General features: G+C 34.2%; 3 protein-coding genes across 3 annotated transcripts; 2 read left to right on the plus strand and 1 right to left on the minus strand.

The window, feature by feature from the left end:
- The first annotated feature begins 763 nt into the window (after positions 1-763).
- On the plus strand, positions 764-4,779 carry LOC145615495 (serine/threonine-protein kinase SAPK2-like). The gene is made up of 9 exons (XM_081670573.1): positions 764-1,082; positions 1,241-1,315; positions 2,393-2,494; positions 2,814-2,867; positions 2,963-3,055; positions 3,294-3,386; positions 3,495-3,599; positions 3,713-3,811; positions 4,299-4,779. Exons 1-9 carry the CDS (start codon positions 963-965, stop codon positions 4,566-4,568), a joined length of 1,011 nt encoding a protein of 336 aa, XP_081526699.1. The 5' UTR covers positions 764-962; the 3' UTR covers positions 4,569-4,779.
- A 1,863-nt stretch (positions 4,780-6,642) lies between these two features.
- Positions 6,643-9,020, plus strand: LOC145613311 (small ribosomal subunit protein eS6). Its single transcript, XM_081668395.1, has 6 exons — positions 6,643-6,734; positions 6,873-6,937; positions 7,848-7,905; positions 7,988-8,096; positions 8,197-8,469; positions 8,562-9,020. The coding sequence occupies exons 1-6, from the start codon at positions 6,729-6,731 to the stop codon at positions 8,801-8,803; spliced, it is 753 nt and encodes a 250-aa protein (XP_081524521.1). The 5' UTR covers positions 6,643-6,728; the 3' UTR covers positions 8,804-9,020.
- A 428-nt stretch (positions 9,021-9,448) lies between these two features.
- LOC145615149 (lysine-specific demethylase JMJ21-like) lies at positions 9,449-21,378 on the minus strand. Its single transcript, XM_081670220.1, has 16 exons — positions 21,135-21,378; positions 18,926-19,036; positions 18,780-18,832; positions 18,557-18,699; positions 18,023-18,220; positions 17,750-17,949; positions 15,529-15,628; positions 14,864-15,430; positions 13,283-13,405; positions 12,718-12,798; positions 12,286-12,617; positions 11,922-12,173; positions 10,945-11,029; positions 10,619-10,799; positions 10,357-10,525; positions 9,449-9,811 (listed from the first exon to the last, which is right to left on the minus strand). The coding sequence occupies exons 1-16, from the start codon at positions 21,311-21,313 to the stop codon at positions 9,673-9,675; spliced, it is 2,913 nt and encodes a 970-aa protein (XP_081526346.1). The 5' UTR covers positions 21,314-21,378; the 3' UTR covers positions 9,449-9,672.
- Between the last annotated feature and the right edge of the window lie 1,164 nt (positions 21,379-22,542).

Raw genomic sequence — 22,542 nt, forward strand, 5'->3', positions numbered from 1 at the left:
ACGGCTAAATCTAATCCTTCAATATCAAACTTCCAAATATTTTCACTGTTTTTTATATTAAATGTATCACTTTTTACAAATGGATGTTTTAATTTAGGGCCTGTTCACATGAGCCGATCTGAACTGAACTGATTGAAGCTGAACTGAACATTTTATAAGAGAAGGAAATTAGGAGCTGAATTGAACTGAGAGTAGTAAATGTGAACAGGCCCTTAGACGTATCAATTTCTTTTTTCACAAACTTTCATGTGTAGCTAATACTCGTGTGTTAGCTGGCCACACAACAAAACACACATTTTTTTTTTATAATTATTAAATTTTCTCTAATAATCTCTTGCTATATGAATTCTTTTTTTTTTTTTTTAAAAAAAAAAATATTATCTAGAAGTCTGCAATTCTAAAAATGATGCATATAATAATGGAGGATGTATTAACGATTTGTTATGTTTACCTTATTTTCACTTATTTCAGATGTTATGAGTTTAGATAAGTTCAGATCAGGTTTAATAAGTTTTGATAAGGGTTACTCAAATACAAATTACAACTAAAATAAATTTTAATAAGTTCAGATTAATGATAATCAGGTGAATAGAACACACCCTAAATAGAAAGAAAATTGATTATAAAAAAATGGAAATAAAATTGATTGTAAAAAAGTTGGAAAGAAAATTAAATTCTTTCTCAATTAATTTTGTTTCTATTTTATACTCCCCTTTAATTTTGCCACGTTTCCACTTCCTTCTCTCTCCAAATCATTTCCTCATTTAACAATTTTAAGTTTCTCTCTCTAGTTTGTTTACTCTTTGTCGTTTTCCCTCTCTTCATGTGCTCATAAACCCAGAATATATCTTACTTAAAACCTCCCCACGCTACTACCAATCTCAAGAACTTCTTCAACCCAAAAAAATAATTTTATTAAATAAAAAAAAAGTTGATTTTATTTTGATTTGATTGGGAAAAAAATGGAGAGGTATGAAATAGTAAAAGATATTGGGTCTGGAAATTTTGGTGTTGCTAAGCTTGTTAAAGATAAGTGGACTAATGAATTTCTTGCTGTTAAGTTCATTGAAAGAGGTCATAAGGTCAGGTTTTTTTTTTTTTTTAATATTATTTTTTATTGAAGTAGCTAAAATTAACTGTTTTGATGTTTAAAAGTAAATTTAGTGGGTGATTTGATCTGGGTTGATGGTAAATTTTTTGTATAGATTTTTTGAATGTTTTTGTGGTGTTTTTGTTGTAGATTGATGAGCATGTACAAAGGGAAATAATGAATCACAGCTCTTTAAAGCATCCCAATATTATTAGATTCAAAGAGGTAATTTTACTCATTTCTTACCATTATTTTTAATTGTGAATTTATCATGCTGGAATTAATTGGGATATAAAAGCTTGCTGTTTTGGTAGTTAGTTGTTAATCAATTAATTAATCAATGGTTGTGTTTGTGTTCTTGGACTAAGGTTGTGGCAGTAATTTGATAATTTTTGGTATGTTTTCGGGTTTTTTTAATTTTTAATTTCGATTTAATAAGGGTAGTTTTGGAATAAAAACATCGACGAGAGATTGAGGCCAATCCCGGGGAGGCGGGGATTGGCCAAGCATTTCTCGTGTTATAGTATAACTTGATGTGATGGAATGCTAGTGTTTTATTCTAGCTTTTTCATACCAAGCTATTTGTAAATCATAGGCTTTAATAATTGTAAGTGAAAGGAAAAGGTTGATCAACAACTACCAAATACCAGTACAAACTATGTCGAGAATAAATGAGTATATAATTTGGATCGTACAAGCAACTTAGGAAACATTAGTGGACAAACCACGAACTTAAGTAAGGTGGAGGATGACAAAGACAATAGTTATTAGTCAATAACAAACATTGGCTTTTTTTTTTCTTTTTTTTTTTTATTTTTTTTTTATTTTTATTAGTAATAGTATATACTAGCAAATAATGCACTACGATTACAGCCATTCAATTTGTCAGTCCTTCCTTGACTATGGTTCGTGTTGTGAGGAAATGGTGTCAGCACCTTGTCTGAATCTATTCCTTGATCTCTAGAATCAATTTTCGGCCAATCAGTTGCAGGGTAATTGCACCATTAGACTTGGAACTTAAGAGTTCATTGGTAAAGAACTGATGTGGACAACATGATTGGCATACAAATATTTTGATGAAGGAAAGGAATAATCGAGTGATTAAAAAGTTGGAAGTGACGAGATTACTACATAAGGCAATTGCAGGCTCACTCTTAGAGGAATGAAATTTTCTAGTGAAAACAGAATCAACAAATTTTTATATTACTTAAGAATATGTTAAGAGAGGGATTTTGGTTGCATTTTCTAAAATTAGTATTGTATAGAAAATTACGATCAATGTGATCTAAACTTCTCTTGCAGGTTTTGCTTACTCCGACACATCTTGCAATAGTTATGGAATATGCTTCAGGTGGAGAACTCTTTGAACGGATATGTAAAGCCGGTAAATTTAGGGAGGATGAGGTACTGAACTTTCTTTTATGGTAGAATTTTTCAGAAAAGAATTATTGTTATCCATTCATTAGAAACAACAAAGTATGACTTGATACTAGTTGGATGACTATATGAGTAATTGGAATGTCCCCTCATATTCGCTTTCTTTTGCTTTTTTCTTATTTCTGATTTATGCTGTTGTAATAATCATTGTATATTTCCTTACATAAGCAGGCCTTTTATTTTCCCTTTTGTCTCAATATGATCACCTCACCAAATAGGGGGAAGGGGTGAATAAGTTATATCATAACTAATCACTTCTCTCCTCTTTTTTTATTGTATGTATCAGGCAAGGTTTTTCTTTCAGCAACTAATATCCGGAGTCAGTTACTGTCATTCGATGGTATATTGTGATCTTCCTTTTACTTGCTTCTTACTTTTCATTTCTCTGCTTATAAACATTACAGTCATTATCCTAAAGGAGATTTATTTGTGCAGGAAGTATGTCATAGAGATCTTAAGCTAGAAAACACACTCTTAGATGGAAGTGCTGCACCACGAGTCAAGATATGCGATTTTGGTTACTCCAAGGTAAATGTTACGGATTATTATTCAACTTCCCTCTTAAATTTGCTAATCTGTATCAAATAGCTTGTTAAGGGATGGGTGAGCATTCTGATTATTAGTCACAGAGGACACAACCTGGATGCTACATGACTAGAAAGAAGCTAACTTGATGGACGTATAGTGCAGGATTTTCTTCAAATTACTTGCTAACCTACCTTGCATATCTAATTTTTTTTCTGCTACACTGGCCTTGTCTTTGCAGTCTTCAGTGCTGCACTCCCAACCAAAATCTGCAGTTGGAACGCCAGCCTATATTGCACCAGAAGTGTTATCCAAAAGAGAGTATGATGGGAAGGTAATTTGAAGTTTAAAGCATATACTGGTATAATTGTGTTTTGTTTAGCTGAGCCTGAGCCTGAGCCTGAGCCTGAGAGATTTACATTATTTTTTTTTTGGATTGTAGATTGCAGATGTGTGGTCTTGTGGTGTCACCTTATATGTCATGCTGGTCGGAGCTTATCCCTTTGAAGATCCAACTGACCCAAAAAACTTCAAGAAAGCTCTTGTTGTAAGTTTGGCATCAATAATAGTGTGCAGATGAATCCAACTTATTATTAACATTGTCATTCTTTTCTTTGCTGATAATTGGACCTATGACCTAATATGACTATAATTTGGCAGCGGATACTTCATGCACAATACTTGGTCCCAGATAATGTTCCGATATCCCCAGAGTGCAGGCACCTTCTATCTCGGATATTTGTGGCCAACCCCGAGAAGGTAATTTATGTTTTGATCTTTTACTTTCTGTATGACTGTATAGTCTGAAGTTGTGAGCTGCTGTGGAATGTCTAATTTGGAACTTTTGGAAATCCACTTCTAAAGCCCCTGGACCAAGCCACATGTTTACTTTTTCCTAAATATAAAATATAATCATACGACATACAAAGTATCACTTAGAAAGAAGAAGATTATGAGTTATGAGCTATGTTTGAGGTGGAACATAGGTTCCATATCCTTTACAGTGATAAGTTGGTGGATGATTAGCTCCAGCTTCATTCCTTGATCATTTCACGCCTTCACGGTGATACTGTTAAGACCATTGTCTCATTGTTTGATACTTCATCTTCATTATTATTATTAATCCTTAAATTTATTTTGTTTATTCGCTCTCTATCTTTCAATTCTTAGTGAAATTTGACTATACAGTTAAGGGTTACATTAAAAAACGTAACTAATTGAGTTGATGTGTTGGGTCTTTGAACAGAGAATAACAATTCCAGAAATAAAAAACCATCCTTGGTTCTTGAAAAACTTACCTGTGGAACTCGGAGAAGGTGGAAGTTGGCAAAGCAATGATATTAATCAACCACCTCAGAGCGTCGAAGAGATACTGTCTGTAATTCAGGAGGCACGACAACCTCTTCAGCCACCTAATATTACAAGCGGACTACTTGATTGTGGTAGCATGGATTTCGATGACTTGGATGCAGATGTAGATCTTGATTACATGGAAAGCAGTGGTGAATTTGTATGATTATGATAAATTATTTACAGTGTTACAAAAATGTATCATATGTAAATCATAAACTCTTTCGCCCTCATGAGTAAGCGAGCATGAGGGTCGTGCAAAGAAAATGACCGAATGAGGCAATATATGTTTGTCGCGTTCACTATGTGTAATTTCCATACCAATGGAACCAAATTAAGCCATAATTTTAATCATCAATATGTTCAGTTGTCACATACTTGGATGACTCATTTCATTTTAACTATTATTTTTATTTTTGATTTCCTATTGGTGATGCAGATTAATGGTGGAACAAGAGGCCAACCCATTGATCTAACCACACTCATGAACCAGCATATTGGTGATGAAATCAATCATAATATAAAAAAAATTTGTAGCATACTGACTGTAAAAATTAAACATTACAAAGGTTTTATTCATAATTTTAAACAAACAAAAAAATCGATCCGCTCTAAAACCATATTTTTAGGGGTTTTGGATCAAAGATCGATTTTTTTTCTCGACCCAAAGACCATACCAATTTCTTTGGTCCGGACCGGGTTTTGAACACCTCTATTATATATACTACGTAAATATTTCATAATTCCCTAAATAGCAAATACATCATTTGACTTTTGCTTTATTCGCATACTAATTTTAATCATAGCTTTTTCATCAATACATAATATTCAAATGTTACTCCATTATTTTGTAAACTTAGGCTCTGTTCACTTCACCTTTAAAAAATAATATTCTATGAAAATAATTTAGTCAAATTAATTTTAGTTCAGCAAAAATAAGGTGAAGTGAACAAGGCTTTATTTTGAATCATTCACACAATACATTTCAAAATACTATTAATTTTTTAAGAACAAGCTAAACCATTTTAATAATTTTACTATAGTAAAAAAGGAACATGCTATACATAATTGGGGCTTTATATAAGGAGCTAAATTTTGAAAAAAAATGAAAAACATAACGTTAATTATATTGATTTGTGCGTGATTATGTCATGCATTTCAAATTAATATCAAATTAAAAAAGATATTAATTAAATACTTATATTTAGCCCTAAGAGAGTACTACTCCACATATAATTTCCATATAAAATCGAGATAGAAAGATTCTGATTTGTGTGTGATTTTGTCATGCATTTTAAGTTAATACGGAGTACTAATTACCAAATTACAAAAAAAAATTATAAATAATAAATAAATACTTTTAAAAAAAAAAAAAAAAAAAAAAAAAAAAAAAAAAAAAAAAACCTAAGCGCTACATATAGGCCTTGTTTGGTAAAGAGTTTTTTGGAAAGCTTTTAGCTTATTAAGCACTATTAGAGGTTTGACCATTTTGAAAAGCTAATTGGATGTTTGGTAAATAGATTATTAAAAGAGCTTTTTGGACTTTAGAAAAAGTTCTTTATAAGAGTTTTTTGAAATTAGCTTATTCAATTATCTTTTTGAATATTAAAACTTCTAATAATTCTTTTCAACTCATTTTAGGTACTTATTACTTATTTCTTAATAATTTAAGATCAGATCAAAAACATTCAGATCACACTAGATCAAAACTTTTAATTATCATTTATTTATTGCGTAATATCGTTAATTGCGTATTACAAAAAATAATAAAAATTATATATTTGAAAATTTCATAATGAGACGAATCAAATAAGATTCATTTTGATGATGTTTTTCTTTGTAGATTAGTATTAAAATGCGATTAAAGTTTAGTCAAATTATTAAACCAAATCAGACCAGATCTCCTTGTTTTAGATGAAGAGAACAAGTTCTTAAACAACTACACTATTTATTAAACACTTTTACACAATCACCTATTTACAACCTACGAGTCAAACCAGTTTACACAATCAGCTAATAGCTAACAGCTAATTACCTAACAGTGAAACAGGGCCATAAATCGCCATACGACAATAGTAAGATACAACGAAGTAAAATAACAGTGTCAAAGCCCATTTGAAAAAAGAAACCCATTTAAAAGAAACGATTATATCTGACGGCCAGAAATGCCCTAACCTATTCGGATCTAAAAATGCTCCCACATTAAAACGGGTCAAACCTTTCAAATATATAGAGATCTTAACTTAAAACCCTAGAACCCTCTATTCTATATATCACTTCCTCTCTCAATCTCCCATTTCCCTTCAGCCGCTCTTGCTCTCCAACCATGAAGGTTTGTTCATCTTCCTCCTTTACAATAATTTCTGGGTTTTGATTTGATTCTTTGAATTCAACAATTTCTGGGTTTTTTTTTACTCAATGTATCTGTTTCTGGGTTTTGATTTTGGTTGCTTTTGTTGGGTGTTTGCAGTTCAATATTGCTGACCCTACTACAGGGTGCCAGAAGAAGGTCGAGATCGATGATGACCAGAAACTGTGAGTTTTTTCTATCAATGAGTATTAAATTTTGATAATTTTTATTAGGGTTTATGAGAAATATAGTGTATGGTGTTATTCCTTGTTTTTCACTTGTTTTTGAATTTTTATTTACATGGATTTGAATCTGCTCATTTTTTTTGCTCTTAAATATGAAAAAAGATTAGTGTATATAGGTTTGTATGTAGTGTAATCGTATGTTATTAGACTTGATTATTAATAAATGTTGTGGAGTATTGGGTTGATTGATTGACGATATTGTTTAAGATGTGAATTACTCCATTAAAATAGGATTTTTTTAAATATATGTTTTTCTATATTTATAATTGGATTATATCAATTGTTTGAGTGATTGTGCTTAATCACTGATTAAACCGAAATGAGGGTATTCCTTTTTGTTTGAGGTTCTGATGATTGAGTGGTTGAGCTAGAAGGGTGTGTTTAGGAATCTAGGTTGTGACTTGTTTAAGGAGAATGTAGATGTTTCATTAATCATAATGAATAGATGAATTGATGATCTGGGTGAATGTGTTTAATTGTTTCGCCATGTTAGTCGCGCTTGTTAGTAGTATAAGGCAATCGTTAGCGTTGCTGGGGCGCTTTGCTCATTGAGCAGATGGTGCTTCCAGCCCTTTGCGGTGCCGATACCTATTTGAGCTAACCAATGCTTGCACAACTGCCTTTACTATAGATGGCTGAGTGCACTCAGGTTCTCGTATATGTCATACAAGTTTGCATTTCACTGTACTATATGTTGTATTGATTTACTCGTCTTGTTCGTTAATCATTTGGAAATTTTCTTTGAATTCTTGTGTTGATGGGTTTTGTTGATGATATCCGTAAGTGAGGTAGTTAGCTTTGGTTCACTTGATTTACTGGATTAAGCTGATGTACCTTTTCTTCTAAACAGCCGTGTCTTCTATGACAAGAGGATTTCTCAAGAAGTCAGTGGAGATGCTCTCGGAGAGGTATGTATGCTTTTGCTTGATGCATTTTTAAAGTTTCGAATGTTGCTGGAAGACTAATTTTTGTTGCCATTCTTATTTGCAGGAGTTCAAAGGTTACGTGTTCAAGATCAAGGGAGGATGTGACAAGCAAGGTTTCCCCATGAAGCAGGGTGTGTTGACTTCTGGAAGAGTTCGCCTATTGCTCCAGAGAGGTATGTTATGGGTTCATGCTTTTCTTGCTAATTTGTTGAGTTGTGCACAATTATGCAAGTAATTTTAAACTTGGTGGTTTTTATTTCTCTTTATGTGCAGGAACCCCTTGTTTCCGTGGTTACGGAAGACGTAACGGAGAACGTCGCCGAAAGTCTGTCCGTGGGTGCATTGTGAGCCAGGACTTGTCTGTGTTGAACTTGGTTATTGTTAAGAAGGGTGAGAATGATCTCCCCGGTCTTACCGACACTGAAAAACCAAGGATGAGGGGTCCCAAGAGGGCATCCAAGATCCGAAAGCTCTTCAACCTCTCCAAGGAGGATGATGTCCGCAAGTATGTCAACACATACCGCAGGGAATTCACTAACGCAAAAGGTATAGCTTTAAGATCCTTTTTAAAGATGTATGATGTAATCTGGTTTCTTGTACTCTATTGTTGTCTAATATCTTCCTAATTGGATGGACAGGCAAGAAGGTTAGCAAGGCTCCTAAGATTCAGCGTCTTGTTACTCCATTGACCCTCCAAAGGAAGCGTCGAAGAATTGCTTTGAAGAAGAAGAGGATCGCCAAGTCCAAGTCTGATGCTGCTGAGTACCAAAAGCTCCTTGCTTCCAGGTTGAAGGAGCAGAGGGAGAGGAGAAGTGAAAGTTTGGCGAAGAGGAGGTCTAAGCTCTCTGCCGTTACCAAGCGACCATCTGAGGCTGCATAGTTTGATGCTTTCTCGTTTTGATTGAATCATTGAATGTTGTCTTGAAGTAGTAATGTCATGAGATAATTTAATATGTTTGTCAAAATTTTGAGTTAGAGACCTGCGTAATATCTAGTTTCATCTTTTTGAATCAGGAGAGTAACATTCTTGTGGATGCTTGTTTTTTTCAAAGTTGCTCAAATACTTTGGGTTATTATTATATGTTTTCTTAGAAATATATTACCTGCATTTCTGTATTAATCATCTTATCAACAAAGTTTGCTGAGACTTTTTTCTTGACTTTAATGTGTGCTAGAGGTTCTACCTTGCCTTTATATGTGGGTTGGGATATGGAAATTGGAATTATGCTACTCAGGCTCTTGTGCAATACCTCTTATCACCTAAATTTTTATTAATTTACTGAATTTGAGTTATATTGAACTGTCATTGCCTTAGTGCATTTTGGGAAGTTTGACGAGTGAGTTCAATACTTTATTGCAATTCATAGCTGTTGATATGAGAAAAATAGTTTCACTTTCACCTGTAGTCCTGTACAATACAACTGGTTTTCCAATAGAAAATTTTCCTGATATGAGTTCAAAAACTAGTGTGAACTTAGCAATTCTATTTATAAGATTAGAACTCAAATATGTTACAAGCTTATAATGTTGGAATCTATGAATTTGTTACATAAAGGATATTTGGTCATAATCCAAATTGAAATCTGGAGTTAACATTTTATGAAGCAAAGGTGTTTTTACAACAAAATTTTACAGGCAAGTGAAAAATATCTATTGCTGAAGAAAGGAAGTTACAAAGAATGGTATATAAAAATCTACAATTGGAAATACATTCATGAATGATGAAAGTCACAGGACTCACAGCACTGACTAAGATAAATCCATACTCTCGTTCAGAATTCTCCAAACTTGTTCCTCAATATCTTCCCAAGATTTGGCGTCTTTCAAGTCCTCCCATATGCTAAAAATAGCTCCCAGAATGTTATCCTCATGGAGAATACAGTAACACCTGTCAGCAAGCATTCAAATTACACGGTTTAGGCATAAAATTCTAAATCTTCTGCATCTCAAATTAGAAAGAGACATGGAGTTCCCGCTGTAAATTAAAGAACTTGAGTTACCATAGATATCATTCTGTTTAATATACATTCCTGAAAATCCTACTGTATCATTATCTGTAATAAAATCTTCAGACTTCTTTGTTAAGCTTGACCTTAAGGGTGATGTTAAAGCCTATTAATTTCAACAGTAGCCTATATTTTGGGATGCCAAGACAGAATTGTGACCTTTTATCAAGGACAGAAAGAGACAAAAATATGTATTACATTCAATCAACAGCAACTATATTACATTCCTGGAAAACTACAGTAATGCCAACCTGAAATGTTAAAATTTTTAAGGTGACTCAATGTATGTGTTGACATGCAAGCAAAAAATACACATTCAGATGCATGCATAGTATCAAAAATAAAAGAGTTCAACTGATTAAGCAATTCAGTCTGCATGACAGCATGAGTCACATAAGATACTTTGTATAAAATAGCTATAACTCACATTGCACGATATGAGGCCCGCTGAAACTTCATAACCTCTTCGGTCAGATTATTTTGAGAGCCTTTTCTGAAAAATGGAAGCTTATATCTGGATAGTAGCTGCTTAAGCAACTGCTGATTTCCTTTAAATATATCTAGGTGAATAGGGATCAAGTCGAGAATAGGATCACCTGGAGATGGAAGCATGGAATAATTAATAATTAGTACTGTTCAAATGCTAGAATAAACTAGGAACATCAAATTATTAGTGAAGAGAGCCTCACCAACTGATAGATTGCTGAAGTCAAGAATGTGAGAAGGCTTCCATGACTGCACTTCTCCATTTTTCATGCTTCCATTTCCAGATGGATTGTCAGAATGGTCAGATAAATGGATACTACTTTCAGGCTCTAAATATAAGTTGTCATCCATGATGTCTGAGTGTATCCACGAACATGTTGCTCCCTGAAATATTATCATTACTTTCCTCATTTTGCATTTGTTGATGAATACATTATGAGATACAAAAGTACAGGATTACAGCATGAAAATACTTTGTACTACATATTTCACAAGTAGTCAACTACCAATTTAAGGGTTAAGAGTGTACCTCAAATACAGAATGCAACTTCTTGATATCATTGGGAAGGTATCCAACAACTTTCTCAATGAGGCTATCTGGTATAGGGTTTCCCCTGCAAATAGCACGTCAGTATTGTTAGAAACAACATGGATCCAAGATTTACCAAGTATCCTAAATTTCATTAGACATTAGATGCAGGTGCTCAGAGCAGAAACATCCCAAATGTTGCATAAATTTAATATTGTAAATGATACAGAAAGGTCTTTTGGTGCTTGTTCTGATTTACTTTGAGCATAAGAAACTGTAATACTCACCCAATATTCTAATTCAACAGCAAAAGTTTATCTCCTTTATGTTCTTTTTCTAGTGCACAATGTAGTTATGACAGTAAGCAGTAAAAACCACAGCAATAAAGCTCTGAATTCAGAGAAAGATGGATATCAGGCTTCGTAAACCATATCTTCCAATAGGGGAAAGGATGGAATGTTTGCTTTGCTCAAGTCATATATGTCAAGGTAAAAGAACCAATCGTTGTATGTTGGCTAAAAATTTTCAGGAGTTGATTATAGCCTTGAATTATTCTGGTTAACTTTAACTTGGAGCTCAAAAGAGGTTTGGTGAAAAAACCCTTTTTAACAAATTTTCCATCAAAGCAGAGAACACATCATGACCCATAAAGAACCATGCAGTACTCAAGTCATGGGTCATGATGTGTTCTCTGCTTCGACGGAAAATTTGTTATAAGATAAAAAACCAAACATCATTGTAAGAAAATGAAGGTTCCCAAGTCTCTTTGTTATTGTATGGTTTTCCCAATAGAGGAGTGAGGAGTTTCCAGGTAACATGAAGACAGAAGTTGTTCTAAAGAATGATACAGGCAGCATAGTAAGTAGAACATGGCATAAAGAACTTTTGAAGTAGAACTGTGACAGCCAGTGTAAAACTTTGTCACATCACATGACAAGGAAAGCAAAACAAAATGGGCATAAAATATCTCAGATTACCATTTTTTCAAGTGGCTCACGACATCCTTTTTAATTAGGCTGTGGAGAAATATCTCCCAGACTGCAGCATCGTTAGAATCAAGAGAGTCAATTCTCATAGAAGTAATACTGGTTGCCAAGCCAAGTTCCCTTCTAATATTTGCTAAATTTAAGTTATCATGCTGAGGTAGGGGCAATATATGAAGGTTATGTAGTTGCTCCCCTAAGAAAGAAGCCAAATCCAGCACATTCTCCCAAGACAGTGAATCCTGTCTGCAGTAAGCAAAGATAAATTCAGTAAGGTAACTAACATTTTTTTTTTTTATAGATGCTAAAAAGGAAAAGGAATAAAAAAAACTAAATTATGCTTCCAAGGTCAACTTACAGCTCAGCGAAAATTTTTCCTTTGCATCTTTTTGTCACAATGTAAGGCCAGATCTTCATGTTTCCAGGTAGATTACTGATTTCAGAAGCATGGAGTCCTGCATTTTTGTAATCAAACAACTTTTTGGTCCATAGACCAAAAGAATTGCCATAACCTTTGCAGCCTTCAATCATTGAAATGTTGTCAGCTATCACATGAGGCATTTCTTTACCATCCCAAGGTACAATAGTGTAAGATCCATTGTCAAGAGAAATAAAACCACTGGCCAAGACATCAGGAACATGCTCCTTCAAAGGAGATTTCTCTTGGAATAGTAGATTGTAAAACTCAAGCTGCATGTTAATTAAAGGTCAAACTGGTGGCCACACTATCTTTGTTCTAAAGGTAAAGGAAAACATCCCCCTCTGGATATTAGACAGTCAAATAATATACCTCAGTGCCCAAACTATAAACAGAAGATTCCAGCCCTCCTTCAACATAGATTTTAATTACATTCTCCGCAATCAAATAAACCTGTACAGAAACAAAAGAGAGCAAAAACAATTCAGTTAACACCTTAGCACCTAATGTATCATAGCAATGAGTCAAAATCTCTAAGACCACAAAACCAGTTTGTCAAAAAGCTAGAAAGAAATCAGGCAAAAAGAAAATCCAGAAATAGAAACCCCAACACTAAGTATTTGATCTCAGCCAAACTTAAACTCTTAGAACTCAGTGAATCTGACACCAAAATAGTTCAGCATCACCTGACATGGACCTCCCACTGTCTAATAATCTTTTCTTTTTTTGATTCGAGAGGGGAGTTGTGGGGAGAAAAAAACTGGTTAGCTACAACATGCAGAAACAAGGGTCTACATAATGTCATAGTTATACCTTACAAAAATAAAATACAGAAAGCTTAACTACCATTCTCAAATCAGGTACATTGAAAGGTCTAATCCTCATGATAAAAAAAAGGAAACCAACATAGCATAGCTCATTGAGACAAGGGACTTACAGGATTACTGCCTGTTCCGACAGGCAACTTTTCATCATTGCTAGGAGAAGACAAATTGTGATACTTGCAAACCTGCTCAATGCATTCTAACCATTCCCCTGCATTAATGGCAAGACATGCTCCCTGAACATATATAAGATTTTACAAATAAGCAGATTGTAGGAAAATTGCAACATTGCAATAAGTACGTAAATTGAATAGCATGCAATGAAGCTGTGGGGCAACACCACTAGCACAGCCCACTAAAGCCCATGAAAAAGTTAAATACTATACCTAAGAGGATATAGACTATAGATAGACTACTCCTAAATATGCAATAAAATGACCAGAGCTAAAATAGAAGACAAAGGTAAATTTGACTAATAAACATGTTCTCATTAATTCATCATAATCCGAGTGATTTAACGAAAAAAAAGAAAGTCAGCTACCAGCGTACATCCATCATCCTGATGATCACATAAGAAGCAAGGGAAACCCATCAAGATAATTTCACTTAATCATGCTTGTTTTCACAAAAATATTATTCACTAGCCTTGTTGTCACAAGGATAATAGGATGGATATGGTTTATGAATAGACACACCAACCACATCCCTAATTTTGAAAAAAAATAACAATATTTCAGCAGAATCAGAGATTTGGAACACTATAATTAAGGTTTTTTTTATTTTTTTTTATTTTTTTGTAAATAATTTAAAAAGCTCTCTCTGGTGACTAATACATCACTTGCCCAAAAATAGCCAACAAGAAGTGGCTACTTCTCACAGAATTATGATTTTAAAGACCTTTTCTTTAAGCACAAAAAGGATAATTGAAGAATGATAATGCTAGTTACAATTCAAATCCATTTCTTTGGCAAGAGGGTCCCCAGGGCGACTTTACTAGCCACATGCTTCTGAAGGATTCAACATCTAAAGCCATGTGATGAAATTCATCCATCCATAAAAGAACGTCTCATTGCATTATTGTCGGCCCCAATGCATATGTTCTTCAAAAAAAAAAAAGTCCCAATGTATATGTCTACTTAATAAAGCTTGTGTGCCATTTCTTACTTTCTAAACCACTTTTTATCAATTACCCCCAACCCCTAAAAATTTCTTATTTCATTACCATACCTAATGTACCTAACATATATGGAAGATAAGTTTTTATAGGTCCCAACTCCCAAACAAAGTGGACAAATCAAACAACATACATTATAAAAGCAAAGTTGCCTTAAACTTTTTTAAATATAGAGGAGTCCCTTTTTAGGACAGAAAAATATTTGGGAGCCAGGAATAGCAGTTGCATTACATAAACTCATGTCACAGCCAAAAAAGCACTTGCATAGTTGCATTACAATATCTACAGACAGCATTAAACATCCATAGATATACATGCATAAATTGTGTTCACAGAAGTAAATCATCAGAATGAAATGCTATAGTGAATTACTAAAATAATTAAATAATGTATATCTTTGTTATGTTTCTTATGAGAATCATGATCTGCTGCTGGAAATTATTGTCATTCTCAAGCCATTGGAGCATTGATATTAAAATCTACAGGAGGGAGAAGTTATAGCAATGAGAGGAAAACATACCTTCCATATCAAGTCTCTCATTCCTGGTTTTCCTATCCAAAGCCTCCATAACCATTCCCTCATCTCTCTCTGTCCGATGCAGTTGGAAGAGCTCCACATAGAGTTGTAATGATCCCGATGCTCATCCAAAAACTTTGATAAGAAATTAATATCATATGGAAGGTCATTATTCCAGACATTACAACAATTAGCAGCAGCAGCATTGCTAGGACTATCATGGCACACAAGGTCTGATCTGATTCGTTTTTCTTTCCTAAGCACATCTCTTGGACTCGAACAATTTCTAGCACAGGATGTGACCTCATCCATATCCTCAATATTTCCATCATCAAGAGCAAGAAATCCAGCACGGCAAACCCCTTTATGACGGAATCCTGGAGCCAAATCCAGACATACATACTCAAAATTTGTGGAGTTAACAAAATTTTGTGTAACTGCAACAGTGGGCTCCAGGTTCAGCACACAATGCCACCAACCACTTGGGACAAATATTGTTTCACCAGGCAATTGAGTACACTCCAAAGGCTTGTCTTCATCAGGAAGGAGTGGATAATATTCCAGCCACCACTACTAAGACAAAATCGAAACTAAATAAATACATAAAGGTGACTGGTAGAACCAGCAAGTACATGAATTGACACTAGTACAAGTTTACATCAGTTTACCTGTAAAGACGATGGGGTCTCAATATTCACATCACCGTCCTCTTCATTTACATGCACAATAACACCTAAAGGCACTTTACCAGGAGGATACAATGCCCACCTAATGTGACAGAAATTTTAGGGTCAGAAACCAAGCCTTTAAAAGGGAACGTTTACTTATCTTCATTTTCCATTAAATTATTTAAAAAAAAACATGTAATTTTTTTAATTGAAAGCTTTACTAGTTTACCGATATACCTAAAGGAATGTCAATCATAAGCAAATAAAAATATGTCAAAAGAATTCATCTCCCACTCACATACAATTGTTGAGCTGAAGAATATGACAATCAATAAGAGAGGGAAAAGTGCAGAGAGAAGAGTTTAAAACAACTTCTAATTTAGGTAATATCCCCTGAATGACCATAATACCATATTACCAATTTACCATGTACTTGGAGAGTTTTAATAAGAGCTACTACACAAGTAATCACCTCATAGAATATGAACAAGCTTGATTGCTTTCCAGAACCCAAACTTTCATCAACCCTTCTACTCTTTGCTTGGCTATTCCTTTTAAGGGGCTGTATTGTGATGCCACCAAGCTACCCCAAGCCTCAGATTAGCCTTACCTATGCTAGGAGACTTAATAAGAACAACTTGGAGAATATACCTTAATGACATCAGCAAATCAGAAAAGGCCTTGAGGAAGAGGTTGTGTGTGGCAGAGGGTTGTAGAGTGAGAAAGTGATGTAAGAGGTCAAAAGGTGGAGAAATTAGTTACTATAGTTCCATTAATACAATCCTTCCCCAGGTTTCCTTCCCCCCCCCCCCCCCCCCCCTCATAATTTCAAGTTTAAATCCATTCATAATTAGCATTCTATACCAGATTGTAATGTTCAGCAGAACTAATACGTAGTAGTAGATTTTATTACCAACTAATGACATGTTCAGAAATTTCATGAAAGAATTCAAAATAACTTGAAGTAGTAAAATAATTTGTCAGAAAATATAAATGGGGGCTGAACTTAACATACTTCTGAGGCCCACAACTGTATACTTTTTACTGCAGGAAATAGGCAGCTGAGAGCCTCAGAGTGATTTTAACGCCATAGATTGTTTAGAACATTTTTTTGGAAATATGGTAAGAAGGAAAATTTAATTACTTATCCAGCCATTCTGCAAGTAGGGCTAATCAACAAAACATAGCAAAAAATCAATACGAATGTCAACACACTACAAAACACACCAAAAAGGCAATAGATCAATTATTCTCTTATCCACCAAGCTTTTCAGAGTTAAAATGAACACTAGATTTCTAATTTTATAGAACTAAATCCCAAACTTTCTATCCTTAATTTTAGAATCACAATGTAAAATCTTGAATAAATGATATATGTTATGTGATGCTATTTAATACACCGTACCAGATTCAAAGTCTTTTCAAGTGATTAAGCATTCTAATCTCTTCTTGATTGTCTTCCCAAGTTAATAAGGGTAGAAGTAAGATTTTGCCATCCACCACCCTCAAAAAGTAACCAGGGACAGTCATTGCTGCTAGAAATTTAAAATCCTCAGCAAGGATAGATAAGAGATGATAAGGAGATGACATCAGAAGCACACTTGCAGCTCTGGTTAGAAGAGTTTTGGAAGATTTAGCACTACCAAAAGTCTGAAAGCCGCAGAAACTATCAGTATTAGGAGATAATACTTCACTTTACCAAGCTACTCATGATAACAATAATTTTTCCTGTCAGATCCCTCGACAATATGGCCCCCATCAAAAGGATGCAGGTTAACTGAAAGCATTTCTAACATGCAAAGGCCTACACAGACTTCTATTCGTCAACATCCACCTAATTCAAATACTCCTGTAGGAATGGCATGGTTATAATAAGTGGTACTTGATAGAGGGAAATATGGACAATGGCTTGCTATGGATGCTATAAAAAGAAATCATCTAGTGGGATTAAGAAGAGATTATTGACCTGTAACACACATGTATACAGAAACTATAGGCTATTGTTAGCTATTAGCCTATTACAGACAAAGGCACAACTTTTGTGTTCCATTTTATGATAAGCTGGCTGTTTGAGATAGGCCCAAGAAATGTAAAGAGATGGCCAAATAAATTTTCATGTAAGCAACAGAAAAATCTAAACATCATAAAATCAATATATAAAAATAAAAAAAAAAAAATGATTAAGTAACCACTAGAGAACAAAATTAAACACAAGCTTCACCTTTTACGACCACATAGAAGAGTGTTCCAAGCACTAGTAAGAGCTGGATCCACATGCCAGGAAGCTCCAGACCTCTCTGGTCCTATGATGAACCACCTATATGGTGGACGTTGATCTGGGTTCAGAACATTAAATAAGTCCTCTTGAAAAAGATGAGGCACAGCATACTCCTTCAGAAGACCTGGTGCCACTTCTCCAAACTGCAAGCAACATATGTTTAAGTTTTCAACTAGATAAATAAACTTCAGCCATGTAACATAGTTGTGATTGAACCTTTTCATCAAATATATATAGAGGATCCTCATCATGCTGAAGTTTCATGTAGGAGACATAATCCTTAAATTTCATCTTAATTTTCCGAGGACTCCGTTGAGAAATTTTGAAAGTTGTATCCCCATAATTGAGCAATAGTTGGTCCAAAGTCCATTTCTCTCTTGCTGGCCAGGAATCAGCTAAACCAGCAATCAAAACCTGTGTAGCAGACAATTAGCAGTTAATAGTCAGATCAGATAGTATGAAAATTCTCGTATTTCCAGGCAGAGCATCAGTAAAATCCAACGTACAAACCATTAAGTAAATTGTAGCTATTTAGGAGCAAGGACAAACAACCAAAGAGTTTGCATCTTGCTCAGAGTGGTGAAATGATGAAGAAAAGGTGGATAAAGGAGTTGGGGAGGGAGGGTGGGGTTATTATTTTACTTTTTTTTTTTTTTTTTTTTTTCCCAAGTGAAGTGTTTTTCACTTTTTCCCACTAAACTTGCTGTAATGTTACAATTCCTGTAACAGCCAGATATAAGTCAAACATACCGGCTTCTTTCCATCATACTTGTTTTGGAATTCCTCCATAGAAAGATTGTTTTTCCTCTCCACATTTCCATTATCCACAGAAAACCCGCCCAGTGAGGTATAGCACCGGTACCACCTCTTGTATAGGAACAATGAGTAAAATCCTGCATTGATATAGATGAAAGCTTAGCGAACAAGAGCATAGCAGAAGTGATTTATCAACCTCAATATGGGGAAACATTACCTTCAAAATGCAAGAGCTTCCTGAGAGGTGCTTCATTTCCATGTGCAGTATTTCTATATTAAACATTCGAAAGATGCAAACTCAGTGGAAAATAATTCAAAATACAAAAGCAATATAATCAAGAGAGCTTGTCTTGTAAAACATACAGTTGAAGTGTCGTGTTCTTCCATGAACCTTTATATTCAAGGAGACCACTTGCAGTTTTTAAGCATAGACTCATCCAGAGAGGCTCTTCATTGCAGAATATGTACATTACACTGCATATGATATTAAGAAGAAAATGGCTTCATAAGAATAAATATTAAGAAACCATGCACAAAAACATGGGCAACACTTCAAAATACGGCATTAACTTTTCAGAATTTCAGTAATTCTTTATCCTCTAGACTATGTAAAGTTTTAAGATACAACATGTGGGGCTAATAACTAGACCCACAAGGCCACAAACAAACACAAGTCCTTCAAAAGCGATTTGCCTCACGCAAGTGTATACTAGAATACCTTCTCAAGAGATGCACCACCCAAAGAATACTACAAGTCTAAAACCACTGTTACGTAATCATCTGCCCCTGGCCCCTACCTTCACAAAGCACTATCTAGAATGCCCAAATTAGTGTGGGGTGCAAAACGTAAATTCATTTGTGGGCTACTTCCTCCGTTCCAGGATACGTAGTATAGAATTTTTTTCACCACTCATATACTTTGACTGCAGCTTTTTAATATTGTATGAATAGCAATTATTGTCATATAAAATGTTTTAAATAGGCTGTAATGTGAAATTTCATAACATGAACATTTTTCATATAATTTTTTTATTAATATTTAATTATACATATATAGTAATGTTTAAAGTCACGCATTAGCATATGTACCAAGTTTGACTGCGTTAGTACTTCAATTAAAGTCAGTAGCAAATTACATCATCCAATCCAACTACCATAAAAGTACCAGATTTCAGGCAGCATTGATTCCAGTTTTCCAACCCAAGCACGTTTAAAAATAAACTATCTCAGCCAGTGGACTCTTGAAAAGAAAAGTACATCTCCTTGTAATTGGTATAGATAGTACCATCAAATCTATTTAAACACTCTTAACTACATTCTAGATATTAACCAATCTCCAACACTCGAAAAAGATATTTCAACCCTATTACCCTATCAGAGCCCCAACATCGAGTCAACATAAGCCCCAAAATTCTAGATATTATAGTGTATTTGAAAAATTAATTGCAAATTTGCAATGTATATATGAGTCATATCCTTTCTCCCTTCACAACCATATAAAAGATCTATTCCACCATTTATCCATATACTTTTGCTTATATTCATTACAACTTCATCACCACCCCAATGCCTCTTAAGAGACCCTCGTCACAGATTGGGTAGAGGAACACGAATCTTTGCAACTGTACTATGAAATATCATAACCAGAACCATCTCTTATGTCAATAATAACTATAAGCCATGAGCTGATACACAATGACCATCTCCTACTTCTCAATAAATAAGAAGTACAAGTATAATGTAGTACATCATAATTATATTCAAAAGACTTGTAAATCTTTGCCTCTACCCCTCTATAGCCTATATACTCCCTCCGTTCTATTTTTTCAACTTTCTACTCTCCATTTAGGCGTATTTCTTATTGGTCTTCCTAAGTTCCTAGAATGTAGTAAAAGAGTTCTCGGTAAAATTAAAAAATAAAACTCATAGTTCGCAATCCCTCTCTTAGATAGTTAAACGCACGAGATGCAGCATATAGAATCAATGCATGCATCATACAAAGAAGAAAACCCTATGACATATTGACATCCACACCAGCTCACATATTCTTAAAGTTGATTCCCTCCATGTGAGATTAGTTATCACATTGTTCCAACCTCTCGTAACTAAAACTATGATATGAATTGCCACAAAGGACTTCAAAATTCTTTCCTTCCCCCATCACTTAATTCGAATAGTCGCATAGTAGGAAATCAAATCAAAAAACCATCACTTCATATTAAAGGTGATAGCTTTTTCGGACATCCTATCCTATTATAGTATAGAACAAACATTGGAGTCATTAATTGTTAGTAATAACCGAATTCAAATCCAATAAAATTTCCAATTTCAATTCAATCATAATATTATATTATGACAAATTATAAGTATTCAAATGCATAAGACCATGTCCACAATATTTACAACATTGTTGCTAAATTGCAAATCAAAAACTGACAAGAACACATCATTTAAATAATTTATAATCGCTCAACTTCAAATTCATCATTATAAAAAACAGATTCAGAAATTTCACAATCTTAAAAATCACAAATAATCAAATAAGATTAATAAAATGATGAAATTAACATACCTGCTAACACAAGAAAGACGAGCAACATCTTGAAGAGAGAGAAAACTGATGATTTCACAAACAACTTCATCTGGTAAAACTCTAAGATTTCCTAATGCTTCAGCTCTTCGATCATTTTTCATCACCATTTCTCCTCCACCTCCATCCATTTCGGTTGAAGATGGGAATAAAAAAAGCATTGACAAAAAGACGAGCTGACGATGTAAAGTGTTTCTGGGTTGCGTGGATATTATGCGGGGCCGTGTTTTCTTCTCCGTGTTACTTCGTCTATTTACGCGTTTCTTTGTATGAAACTCTCCTTTGATGTTGAGCTTTTTTTATTGGGCCTTTTGATGTTGGGCCTGGAATATGATTCGTATAAATAGAGGATGTCAGCTAACTGATTGAATTAATACCCAAACGATCATCTTAAAAAACTCATGTAATAGAGAATTTTAAATAACTGATCTCCTTATAATCAAATGTAAACCATTATATATAGATGAACATGTAAAAGTTAAACCATCACAACTTCACAAGTGTAAAATCTCAATTTTTTGGACATCCTCGTCTAATATAAGTATGTTTGCACGTTATAAGTTGTCCTTGTAGTAAACATAAAGTATTGGGTGAGTCTGTTTCAATGAGAGTCCACCTACCTAAAAATTGAAATATATGCCTAATAATTTGTAAGAAGTTTTTCAAAAGTTATGTGAAAAATAACTCTTACTTATCTCACCATGAATCCAAACTCGCGCAATGTCTTTCCATTAAAATCAGTGATTTACATATGATGATAAGAGGCAATTTTTTTTAAAAAAATGGCTATCTAACACAATAGTGTGGCCATAGTAAATCTCGAGTTTTACGATGGCTTTAAAGTGAATAAATGCTCCCCAGTTACTAGACTAGTTGCCCAAATCCAATTCATAAGCGTATAAAATGTTCAAGTTATGCCACTAAACCGGATAATATGTGATTTATCCAAACGCCGCCGTTGTTGCAACGGCTAATGGCATACCCCAAAATTATTGCAGCATAAGGTATTGTTTCCGCTAGTGCTTACTAAGCAAATAACTCAAACAAAACTTTATGTAAGTCAGATGATACTCAAGACTTACAAAGTTACAATCGAATGTACACCACATCCAAAAAAATCCATAAGACTAATAATAATGACAATAACTAAAATAGTACTGTGTATCATTGTGTGAAGCTTCACTCGGTTGCAAAAGTATAGCCGAGCCGAGCCGAATTCACGTGTTAAAATTTAAAAAACCTCTAAAGTCTAAAGTTTAAACCACTAACTTAGCGAGTATTTGTATGTTCTTATTCTTATTTTAAAGCAGGTCCTACAAGGCAGGCCAACAAATTCATTCATTATTCATATTATCACACACCAACCACAATGTCATCATGATCAATCGCC

Source organism: Chenopodium album, chromosome 25, assembly GCF_948465745.1.
Source record: "Chenopodium album chromosome 25, dcCheAlbu1.1, whole genome shotgun sequence".
Lineage (NCBI taxonomy): Eukaryota > Viridiplantae > Streptophyta > Magnoliopsida > Caryophyllales > Amaranthaceae > Chenopodium > Chenopodium album.